The 12,582-nt window shown below is 48.2% G+C and overlaps 1 protein-coding gene across 4 annotated transcripts in view; it reads right to left on the bottom strand.

Annotated features, from left to right (window-relative positions):
- Positions 1 to 11,860, bottom strand: part of LOC125624601 (putative transmembrane protein 244) — a 35,245-nt gene extending 23,385 nt beyond the window's left edge. For 3 of the 4 annotated variants that reach the window (XR_007353362.2, XM_048825572.2, XM_048825571.2), the window contains exons 1-4: positions 11,724 to 11,860; positions 9,543 to 9,628; positions 7,898 to 7,971; positions 7,357 to 7,482 (exon numbers count right to left, since the gene is read on the bottom strand). Coding sequence is in view for 3 of the 4 variants with exons in the window: in XM_048825572.2 (XP_048681529.1) it covers positions 7,357 to 7,482; positions 7,898 to 7,971; positions 9,543 to 9,628; positions 11,724 to 11,759 (322 nt within the window). In the remaining variant the exon portion in view is untranslated. Of the gene's footprint in view, positions 1 to 7,356; positions 7,483 to 7,897; positions 7,972 to 9,542; positions 9,629 to 11,574; positions 11,655 to 11,723 lie in introns of those variants that run through there. The other variant, XM_075121362.1, reaches the window with a different exon arrangement.
- Between the last annotated feature and the right edge of the window lie 722 nt (positions 11,861 to 12,582).

Raw genomic sequence — 12,582 nt, 5'->3', positions numbered from 1 at the left:
TCTTTGGCTTTCTTCTTGTTGCCAACATACCTGAAGAAACCCTTCTTGTTACTCTTGACATCTCTCGCTAGCTGCAGCTCCAGGTGTGATTTGGCCCTCCTGATTTCATTCCTACATGCCCAAGCAATATTTTTATACTCTTCCCTGGTCATATGTCCAACCTTCCACTTCTTGTAAGCTTCTTTTTTATGTTTAAGATCCGCTAGGATTTCACCGTTAAGCCAAGCTGGTCGCCTGCCATATTTACTATTCTTTCGACACATCGGGATGGTTTGTCCCTGTAACCTCAACAGGGATTCCTTGAAATACAGCCAGCTCTCCTGGACTCCTTTCCCCTTCATGTTAGTCCCCCAGGAACCCATCCGTTAGGAACCCATCCGTTCCCTGAGGGAGTCGAAGTCTGCTTTCCTGAAGTCCAGGGTCCGTATCCTGCTGCTTACCTTTCTTCCCTGTGTCAGGATCCTGAACTCAACCAACTCATGGTCACTGCCTCCCAGATTCCCATCCACTTTTGCTTCCCCTACTAATTCTTCCCGGTTCGTGAGCAGCAGGTCAAGAAAAGCTCTCCCCCTAGTTGGCTCCTCTAGCACTTGCACCAGGAAATTGTCCCCTACGCTTTCCAAAAACTTCCTGGATTGTCTCTGCACTGCTGTAGTGCTCTCCCAGCAGATATCAGGAAAATTGAAGTCACCCATGAGAACCAGGGCGTGTGATCTAGTAGCTTCTGTGAGTTGCCAGAAGAAAGCCTCATCCACCTCATTCCCCTGGTCCGGTGGTCTACAGCAGACTCCCACCACTACATCACTCTTGTTGCTCACACTTCTAAACTTAATCCAGAGACACTCAGGTTTTTCTGCAGTTTCGTACCGGAGCTCTGAGCAGTCATACTGCTCCCTTACATACAGTGCTACTCCCCCACCTTTTCTGCCCTGCCTGTCCTTCCTGAACAGTTTATAACCATCCATGACAGTACTCCAGTCATGTGAGTTATCCCACCAAGTCTCTGTTATTCCAATCACGTCATAATTCCTTGACATCACCAGGACCTCCAGTTCTCCCTGCTTGTTTCCAAGGCTTTGAAAGTTGCTTTAGAGTTAGAGGACTCGGTTAGTGATTTAGGGTCAGCAGTAAAAACATTAAATAAAGAGGTACAGCAGCTCAGGACATTTTCCCTCCAAAATAGGCTGGCTTTGGACTATCTCTTGGCATCCCAAGGAGGGGGTTGTGCCCTCGTCGGGCCCCGATGTTGTGTATATGTAAATGATAGCAGTTATGAGATCTATGAAAAGGTGGTACAGGCTGAGGCCCATGCCCGAGCCGGAGCACAGGTTGCCTATACTGCCCCCGAGAGCAATTGGTTGCAAACCTTGTTTTCAGGCTGGGGTTTGTCGTTTTGGCTTGGTGGTTTATTTAGCTTGTTATTGAAACTTCTCTTTCCTGTATTGCTTGTATTAATGGTATTATGCTGTGCAGTATCATGTGTCAGGACCCTTTTGCAAAAGTTAATGAGTCATTCTCTTCAGGGCTATCACAAATTGCTTATGCAAAGTCCTATTGTAAAGAAATAAGTAGCCCAAGTGAGAAAACTCAGAGCCAAGGCTGTTGAGTGTTCTCAAAGGAGGGAGTAGTTGTTGGGGACACTGGGGCATGGTCACTAGGTAACTCGAGGGGATGGAAGACCACGAGTGTCGATGAAGCCCCCTCGCACTCGGCCCAAGTGTCCTCCCCCCCCGCCTGGAGGCACTCGCACCAGTTATGCGTACTAGGCCCAAGTGTCCTTGGCCCCCCCCGCCAGGAGGCACTCGCAGCAGTTATGCTGAGGATCTGCAACAATATGTTGCAAAGTCAGACTGCCTCAAACTAAACAAGGCCAAACAGGGCAGATATGGAAGAACAATGCTGAATAAAGCAGCTTTATGTATCGTTTAACAGATGGTACAGAGAACAAGGGAACTAACTGGTAACTGGATTGGCTGGCTATATGGATACTTAAGGCAGCTTGCTATTGGACAAGTATGCTGAAGAAAGGATGTATAAAAGCCTGTGTAACTTCCTGCTCTGTGTGCAGGATTTGAGATTCTATTCTCCCTGTACCTTGTTTGCAGCTGCAAATAAACTTTTCTGCTTCTCCACCCCGTTGTGATTATTGGGTGACGCACACCGGGCAACGAACCTTGCTGTTGTTCGCCTCTGGCACTGGGTGCCGGCAACAACCTGATCCAGTAGGCAGCCTCTGAGCAGCACATCTGCTGGATCAGGCCCCGTGGGTGAGAGATAGATGCTCCTCTACCGCTCTTCTGCCAGTTTGTGCATTGCTCTGGGGCTTAGGCCTGAGATTGATGTCCTGATGCCTAGAGAGAGGCAGCAATGTGCATACTCAAAGGCAGAAACGTAGGCACAGGGGGAACTTTTACCCTGAACGTTTCAGCGCCAGCCAAGCAGGGGAGTTTGTGGATTGCAGTGGTGGGATTTAAGCACCTTTGTGGATCTGGGACACAGAGGCTAAATGAGTTGCCCAGGGCCACACTGGAAGTCTGTGTAGAGTAGGGAACTGAACTGCTCAGACCCTAACCCTGTTCTATGCCTGCCACAGACTTTGTGGGACATGTCACTTCCCCCTGCTTTGACAGTTTTCCCAACTGTTTATAAAAAAGGAAGTGCTGTTAGCTCCAGCTCCAGAGTGTAGATTTAACTCACAAATGGGTTTTGAGACCCCCCCGTGGAAGGTGCAAGAGACAGGCACATCCGTGCTTTATGCTCTCTTTTTACTAAGGTTAGTTACTTTGATTTTCTGAATGCTGGTTTTCTCAAAGGGGGAAAAGCAACTTAAACTCCTCACTTGGATTCTGAATAGCAAGTTACATTAAATGGAATTAAAGCACCCTGTGTTAAGAGTGTTAAAGGCCGCGCAGAGACAGGTTGTGTCTAAAAATGCATGTATGGAAAAGCCCAGAGAAGGGCAGGGGAGGTAGGCTAGACGTGTATCGGTGGAAAGGAGGAAGAGTAAAAGGAGATGTGACTGAGGGATTTGAAATAATGAATGGGACACAGAAGGGCAGTCAGGCTGCTTTCTATCCACTCTATTACCAAAGGGCACTCCCAAGTAAAAGGCAATAAAACAAGGGATATATTAAATGCCTATCCAAATTTAAAATGGCTAAATACTAGGATACAATATGGCACAAGCCAAAGCCTACTGCAGTCCATGGATGTCCATAGGCTTTGGATCAGGTCCTATGCACAGAGTGCTGCTATTGTGGTAAGCAGCTTAGTGCAGTTCAAAAAGGATCGGTCTTGTCTATGAATGAGTCTAGCATCACAGTACCAGGATCTGGGACAGGAATTACAGATGCTCATGAATGCAATGTTGTTGGAGCTGTGCTTGTCCCAGGATCTTAGAGAAATAAGGTAGGTAAGATCATATCTTTTATTGAACCCACTTCTGTTGGTGAGAGAGACAAGCTTTCGAGCTTTGGGTATTACCTCACCCACCTTGTTTCTCTAAGATCCTTATGAAAGCAGATTTAGTATTGCACAACTGGTCAGGTGCAGTCTGTGCAACTGAGTGCATAGTGGTGAGAGGGGCTCATTACCTTCTTCTGGAGCATTCACTGTTGGCCACAGCAGGATGCTGGACTGAATAGGCTATTGCTCTGTTCTGCTACACCCGATCCTCGGTCATCCATCTCTTTGCTAGTCAATCCATCTATTCATATATCTGTTCCTCATTCCTTCCCTCATGTGTTTCTTCATGCATCTGTCATCCATTAATTTGCCTTCCCTACTCTCTCTCTGTCCATCCATCTCAATCCTGGAGCACTAAAGTTCCTCTCCGACAGACAGGGAGCTGTGCGGTTGCAGCGGAAGCAGCTGCAGTCGCTCATGTCAAGCCTTGAGCATATAAATCATGCCATCTCAGAGATCAATGCAATGGACCTAATAGGCAGGCAGAATAAATGTGGATCAGAAGCTGCACGGCACGCCTCCCTATGGATAAATGGGAGCTGCTTTTCCCCTGGTAAAATGGCTTTGTTTGTGAGTAAGCAATTAGTCTCTCTCTAAAAACAGAACCAGGAAGCTAATGGACGGGGGTGGCAGGCTCTCAGCCCCTTTGCTGAGGAATGATGGGTCCGTTTCCACCCCATTAGCACCAGTGGGACGCAGATGGTGGCATGTGCCTTGCTGAACTTGTGCTGCAAGACAAATGAAGCCCTCTTCCCCCGCGTTCATTGTAGCCGCTATGGGTAGGAAGAAAGAGGCTGTTCCACGTGGTGCAGGAGTTAATGGGACAGAACAAACACGCGGGCCAGGACTAGAAGTGACAAACCCATTTGGAAGCCATTTCAGTAGCACTGTTTTTTGTAATGTTCATATTTACTTTGAAGCTGTTTTCAATTTTTGGTCTCGCTGGATCATTAGTCTTTTAAATATTATTATGTTCAGTTGTAGTGGGGCATAGCATGGGGAGGAAGAAAGGAATAGAAAGGGAGTTTGCAACGGTGCATTCTGATCTGCCCCCTGCCATGGATTCTTCAGAACTCTGAGGTTCCATCCACCAGTCCCATCCACTGCCAGGGACGCTACGGAGCCCCAAGGGTCCATCCCTCAACTGCCATGGACCCTACGGAGCCCCAAGAGTCCATCCCCCAACTGCCATGGACCCTACAGAGCCCCAAGGGTCCATCCCCCAACTGCCATGGACCCTACGGAGCCCTGAAGTTCCATCTACCAGCCCTGCCAAGTGCCACAGAACCTTCAGGGATCTCAGTTCCCACCTGACAACCCCTTTTGCCGTGCCCAGAGCCATCAGGGTCTCCACAACCCACCTGAAGCCCCTATACCACCTCCAACTGCTATAGGCAAATTTCTGAACAGTGGCTGGCCCCAGTTTACTCCTACCAGAGAGAGGGTCAAGCCACAGACTTCAGATCTCGGTTTTGAACAAATAACAAAAAAGGAAGGGGGTGGGGAGGAAAGGGCAGGGAAGAGGAGAAAGAAAAGGAATAAATCAGAGGTAGTAACTTTAATACACAGCACTGGAAGGAAGGCAGCTTTTAAAAGAGCAAGAGAAAAGCGTGTGGGTGACTGGGCAATGGCACATGAGCATTTTGCAAAAGTCACGGTCCAGTTAACTATCAAAGTCACTGCGTCACCAAGGCAAGTTTCAGGTCCAGTTGTATGGAAACTGTGAAATTCCTGCTGGATTTATTCTTAAAACCATGCTAAGGCATGGAGCTATTCGGAAACATGCACCTGCCACTGAACATCACTGTTCAGTGATGGAAAACAGGAAAATACTAGGGTGGAAAACAGCAGCGGTGTAAAAACACACAGCACTATTATACTATAGCTAAGGACAGGAAGGAAAAAACCCACTTCCAGTTGAAACTGTATTGGGCATTGAAGTATACAGTTGAATGCATTTAGTTAAATTAATTTGACTGGAACAACCCCTGGTAGGAAGGAGGTTGAAGGAATTGGCGGCTGTGATTGCAGAGCCATTGGCCATTATCTTTGAAAACTCGTGGCGAACGGGGGAAGTCCCGGATGACTGGAAAAAGGCTAATGTAGTGCCAATCTTTAAAAAAGGGAAGAAGGAGGATCCTGGGAACTACAGGCCAGTCAGCCTCACCTCAGTCCCTGGAAAAATCATGGAGCAGGTCCTCAAAGAATCAGTCCTGAAGCACTTACATGAGAGGAAAGTGATCAGGAACAGCCAGTATGGATTCACCAAGGGAAGGTCATGCCTGACTAATCTAATCGCCTTCTATGATGAGATTACTGGTTCTGTGGATGAAGGGAAAGCAGTGGATGTATTGTTTCTTGACTTTAGCAAAGCTTTTGACATGGTGTCCCACAGTATTCTTGTCAGCAAGTTAAGGAAGTATGGGCTGGATGAATGCACTATAAGGTGGGTAGAAAGCTGGCTAGATTGTCGGGCTCAACGGGTAGTGATCAACGGCTCCATGTCTAGTTGGCAGCCGGTATCAAGTGGAGTGCCCCAAGGGTCGGTCCTGGGGCAGGTTTTGTTCAATATCTTCATAAATGATCTGGAGGATGGTGTGGATTGCACTCTCAGCAAATTTGCGGATGATACTAAACTGGGAGGAGTGGTAGATACGCTGGAGGGGAGGGATAGGATACAGAAGGACCTAGACAAATTGGAGGATTGGGCCAAAAGAAATCTGATGAGGTTCAATAAGGATAAGTGCAGGGTCCTGCACTTAGGATGGAAGAATCCAATGCACCGCTACAGACTAGGGACCGAATGGCTAGGCAGCAGTTCTGCGGAAAAGGACCTAGGGGTGACAGTGGACGAGAAGCTGGATATGAGTCAGCAGTGTGCCCTTGTTGCCAAGAAGGCCAATGGCATTTTGGGATGTATAAGTAGGGGCATAGCGAGCAGATCGAGGGACGTGATCGTTCCCCTCTATTCGACATTGGTGAGGCCTCATCTGGAGTACTGTGTCCAGTTTTGGGCCCCACACTTCAAGAAGGATGTGGATAAATTGGAGAGAGTCCAGCGAAGGGCAACAAAAATGATTAGGGGTCTGGAACACATGAGTTACGAGGAGAGGCTGAGGGAGCTGGGATTGTTTAGCCTGCAGAAGAGAAGAATGAGGGGGGATTTGATAGCTGCTTTCAACTACCTGAAAGGGGGTTCCAAAGAGGATGTCTCTAGACTGTTCTCAATGGTAGCAGATGACAGAACGAGGAGTAATGGTCTCAAGTTGCAGTGGGGGAGGTTTAGATTGGATATTAGGAAAAACTTTTTCACTAGGAGGGTGGTGAAACACTGGAATGCGTTACCTAGGGAGGTGGTAGAATCTCCTTCCTTAGAGGTTTTTAAGGTCAGGCTTGACAAAGCCCTGGCTGGGATGATTTAACTGGGAATTGGTCCTGCTTCGAGCAGGGGGTTGGACTAGATGACCTTCAGGGGTCCCTTCCAACCCTGATATTCTATGATTCTATGAACCCACTCCTTACAAGAAGTGCCCTGGGACGCTGTGGTCAGGACCTCAGTTTTATATCTCATGCAAGAGACAGCAGGTCTCGCGGTACTCTTTGCCCCCCAGTATAGCACGGCACTGGTATGCTGGCTTGATACTGACTCAGAGGGAGAAGCGTTACCAATGGAATCATCAGCATCACTTCCTCTAACACCTGGGTGTGTCTTTAACGTTTCCCATCTAAGCGCAGAGTCAGCTTGAGTCTGCTTAGCTTGGGAGGAAAACTGGTAGACGCTTAACCTGAGCTTGTATGGGTTCAAAATGAAAACACCTGTTTTTTCTCCAGATGACTCAACAAACTTTCAAACACTACATCATGTATGGAGTCCACCTGGCTCAAACTCACCTACAGACGTCAGTGCCACGTGGACCAGTGTGACAGTGATGGCATAGTCCCAGACCCATCGCTTCAGCAGAGCAGCAAAGAGAAGGCCGCTGGTGAAGTAGGTCAGTTCCATGGACAGCAAATTCACTAGAGAAATGAGAAGGGAAAACAACCCTTATTCTGGAGTAAAGGCAGATACATCTCACAGCAGGGAGCCCTGGAGGTACAGAGTCCCTGCCCATGGGACACAAAGGAAAAACCTCAAAATTATCCTGGAGTTAATGTTCTGACACAGTTTATTGGAATACAGATTCTGCTGATTCCAGTGGGAGGTACTACCAGTACACAAAGTCCATTCCCATAAGGCAAAGAAATACAGTGCTGTCTCCTCGCAATAGCAAGGGACCACTTCACTGTTTTCCCAGTGGCTGTGCTCACAGTCCATCCCTCCAACCTCACACATCCTGTTCTCTCCCAGTCAGACATTAACACACTTTTGGCCTTGAAAGATCCCTGTGTTTTTATCCATTCCAAAGCGGCCTCATTGCCCCACACCACTTACCCAGATATTTGGGATTTGAGTGAGATGGTTCTGTGTTAAATTCAAAGGGGATAAGTCCATCAAATGTGTCCAGCCTGGAAGAGGTAAAAAAGAGAGAGAGAGAAAAGATTTTAGGAAATTAAAAATTATCAAGGGCTGTTACACTGATCCCCACTAAAAAGTCAACATTTGCAATGGTTACTACACAGGTAGATCTGAGATACCGCATGTCATTGTTACAGGGCCAACTGCATCTCTATCCACTCTGTGTTCTCTCTGAGTGCTCTCCCTCAGGTGGCAGGCCTTGTGCCTTTACCCCTCCTGGAGTGGAATTCTATACAGTGATCCAACAGCCTTCTTAAACCAGCTCATTGTTTATTTTTCAGTAGGAACAAAGCATTTAGAGAAAAATAATTTTAAAACAACCATCTACACACAGCTATTTAACCAAAGACTTATCATCCCCTGGTGGTATCCTAGGCAGGCCTAAATTCTTCTCACACCCCTTTGGGTGCTCGTGTCTCACTCTGGTTCCTCCAAACAACTCGAGAGAGAGAGAGAGAGAAAGCATGTTCCTTCTTCACCCTCCCAAAAGTCCTTTGTTCTTCTGCATTCCCAGGCCTTTTCCAGCCTTGGCATTGCCTCAACAACTCTCAAGAGTTTGCTTAGAAGTGGCTTATTTTCTGCCATTCTTTCCCTTCCTGCTTGCTTCCCCTTCTTAAACTAAGCCATTGTATCATAGAGTAAACATGCCAATAACCAGGTCAGCATACAGTGCCCATAAGTTATTCCAGAGCATCTCCACATCCATCATATCACAGCCCCCCTTAGAACAGGATATAAACATGGAGCCTGTGTAGTATTGGCTGACAAGTGTTGCCATTTAAATGGCACCCACTGTGCCATCTGCAAGCTGGTTTCCTAGCCTGTGAGGCAGCCTGTCCAGCTTCCACTGGGCTGGTGTCTGCTTCACACAAACTGCCTCCTCCAGTTCGTGCTCGCTGGCCCCCTTTGTTGATACGCTCAGCAGAGAGGCCAATAATTTAGGTTAGGATTTTCAAAAGAGACTCAGGAATTAAGAGCCTACCTTCTAGTGAAATTCAGTGGGAGGTGAAGCCCACATCTTCAAAGGTATTTAGGCTCCTAACTCCCATTGAAATCATTGGGAGTTAGGTGCTTCAATATCTTTGTGCATCTGGGCCTGCATGCTTGATTCCTTTACATTTCCTTGAAAATCCCAGCCTAACTCTGCTTTGAAGATGTAACCCTTGACGTGATAGGTGCCTTAGCTACACAGAGATGGCCTTGCTGGACCAGTGTGAGGCACATTAATGAGAAGCTCACCTTGCCGCTGTCTGGATTGTCATTGTTCTGTGGATAAAGAGAATGCCAGGCTCCAGGTCTGTGCTGCCTGGTATGTTTCATCAACACTAAACTAGACTGAAAATAAAATAAGTGCTCAGCAGTGAGACAAACCACTGAGCAAGAGCCACATGGCTGTGACTGGAAAAAAAAAAAGCAGGACTCCCATACCCTAACCATCACATTTTGGAAGAGTCCAGTCAAGGGAAGGCAACACTGTGCTAACTGAATCAGATCCCCTTATTTCACTCAGAATAGCTCAGTGTAAGATCTGCTCTGTTCAGTTCAAAAAGAGCAGCCTCACCTGAAAGCTCCAGAGCAGATGCTTCCAATCATGTAGTAGACTGTGTAGAAAGTGACCAGGCACAACAGCAGGTGAATGAGGATGATCTGGAAATCAGAGCAGAAAAGCACAAGGATCAGCACATGCAGCAGTGAGAGGGATGTTTATTCCCATCTCACCACAGAAAAAATCTTCAGCAGAGGAGAGTTTCCTGGGAATTCTGTTGCAGCTGCAAACAACTGGATTTGGGCCACCTATGAAATGAAACGCTGTGTTACGTTCATCTGTTTCAGTGACATGTATTTAAATAAATGTCTAGTACTCTACTGGGGTTGTACAAATGTAACAAGGACTCTGGCTGGGTCACTTGCAGGGACTGATGCTGGGAGCTCTGGATCTAAAACCACAAGCCTCTGCTGTCTGAGCTAAAGTAACAGGTTTGTATAGTTCCAGGCAGTAGCAGACTCACAAGCCTCAAGGGAGACAAAATGCCACCCTGTGATAGGGTGATTCCACAAGCAATTACTCCTGGTAAGCATGATGCAGCTACAAATGGATTGTTAATAATCGTACATTTCTACAGCTCCTGTCAAGGATCCCCAACGTCCATCCCCACAATGGACAAATTGTGTCCATCCCCTACCACTGAAATGCAGCCACCTCTGGGTTGGAGGGCAACAGCTAGATAACAACACCACATAACTTAGGAGGCATTTTGGCAAGGGCACCAGGGCAAAACCCCTCCTCTTCCAGTCATTGCCCTGGGATAGTTTGTGTCCACGTGGGACAGACAGGACTTGTTTTTTAACATCTACTTCAGGAAGATGATGCAGGACATACATTCTGCCAGTCCACTGAAGTGAATGGATGTTCCACTGAAAAGGTGCTCAGAAAATGGCTCATAGCAGCTGTATTGTGTGCTTTATAAGAGGCAACAGATCCAGTGCAACCTGAAGGAATGGCTAGTTACTCCTGTCTCTGCCCATACCATGGGGGATGGGGAGCAGGGCTGTAGAGTCTGCACCAGCTAGGACATCCCCCTGCACAGGGGTATTCTCAGAAGGTAGGTGTATTTCTCTGGCCCCCATCACCACAGCTACTGAGCTCCTCACAATGTTTAATGTGTTCCTCTCACAACCCCTTTGTGAGGCAGGGCTGGGCTGTTATCCCCATAATACTGATGGGAAACTGAGGCACAGAGAGGCTAAGAGACTTACCCAAAGTCACGCAGGACATCTGTGTCAGAGCAGGGGACAGATCATAGGCTTCCTGCATGCCAGGCAAACACCCTAACCAGCAGGCCATCCTCTCTCCATTCTAGCACCCTGCCCATCTGTTCTTCACTTGACTTGACCCAATATTTTTGTGGGGGTGGAAGCGGTGGAGAATGTATCCAACTGCTCCCAAGACAGTCCCATCCCAGCAGCAGTGCAGAGGGTGAGGGACAAACGCAGGGCCCGAGAATGCCAAAGAGCCCAGATCAGGTTGCAAAGTGCACTGTTGGATAGTTCAGTATGTATGTTTATTGATCTTGGATTAGCTCTTGACAGATCCCAAGCACCTGTGCCTTGACCAGTTATCGGAAGCACTCAGTCTGGGGAGGAGAAAGACAGGTGAGGGGGGCACATCAAGTGTCTGGCTGGGAGACGCACCCAAGGGAGGCAGCTGACGCCTGGTTCCTGTAGCTGGGAATTTCATTTGCATAGTTGGTTTCTCTGCCCCTGCCCCCTAGCTCCCTTTGGATCGAGCCGGGTCAGAGAAGGGGTTATAGGAGTACCAGGGAGAGATGATTCCTGCTTCCCTGCAAGAATTAGCTCCAGTGTGAATTATGCTGCTCGAAACAATTTCACCGGCTGCCTTTTATGTTAATGAAACTTTGCTTTTAACTAAACCACTCCTGCTCCTGGCTGCTCTTCCATCTGCCCCAAGCAGCTCGCCGGCAGGGCTGGAAAAGCCTTGAGCTTCAGCACCTTTGGGAGGCCGATCTTTGGTTTTCTGAAGCAGCAAATTCTCTCCCCCGCCCCCCACTCCTCAGCTCTCCCCCTTCTTTTACCTTTATTGCTTACAGCAGAATCCGTGTCACATGATCCTGCAATCTCATCAGGCCCAGATGCCGCTGCTGACCCATAAACCCTGCCCCAGCCAGCACTGCTGGCTTTGCCCTGCTCCCCAAAGCAGAGCAGCTGTTCCTCTGGGCTTTACCTTGATGCCTGGCACACTGCCGCTTTGGAAGGCCATGCGTGGGGAAGGTTCATAACAGCACAGGCCAGGCTCCAGGACGTGTAGCCCGGGGATATCTCTTGCTGAGATGCTCTAGGAGAGGTAACCCGGGCTTCCGTGGCAGGGGAAGAGAGACGAAGCTGCAACGCCTGCTAGAGGCAAAGATCAGACAGGCAGGGAGAGGAGCCAGTGAAGAGAAAGAAGGCAGCCACTGCTCAGACTGTGTCCAGTCCTGGGATCATTACAGGACATCAGTTTCCAGGGTCTAACACCAGCACCTAGGGTGACCAGATGTCCCGATTTTGTAGGGACAGTCCCGATTTTTCGGTCTTTTCCTTATATAGGCTCCTATTACCTCCCACCCCCTGTCCCGATTTTTCACATTCACTGTCTGGTCACCCTACCAGTGTCTGGTCACTGCTAATTCTATCTTTGAAGACACCAGAATCTCCTGGTCCGTGTGGAAAAGGATGGATTTGTACCTGATGTATTTCAAGCCCCTTCTTCAGTACTCACGAGTGCAGTGGTCACTGAGGATACAAAATTCTCGTGGTGACCCTGCCAGGTCTCTGCGCATGACACACCCATTGACTTCACTCGGGACTCCTGCTGGCTACAGTGGCAGCCGCCCATGCAGGGCTGGCAGGAAAGACTGGTGCTGCTGGGGTATAGACAAGCACTCAGGGCTCCCTGGCTTCACCAAGGCTGGTGTAAATAGGACCTGGATCACCCAACTGTGAAATGGGGTAACACACCACCAGATCAGGATTGAAGCATTTTACATGATTTGGTGTAAATGACTTTACAAGGTGCAGAGCAAGGAAAGTCAGGCGGCCCCTGT

Source organism: Caretta caretta, chromosome 19, assembly GCF_965140235.1.
Source record: "Caretta caretta isolate rCarCar2 chromosome 19, rCarCar1.hap1, whole genome shotgun sequence".
Lineage (NCBI taxonomy): Eukaryota > Metazoa > Chordata > Testudines > Cheloniidae > Caretta > Caretta caretta.
Note: the sequence above shows the minus strand (reverse complement) of the source record. Positions and strands in the feature narration are given on the sequence as shown.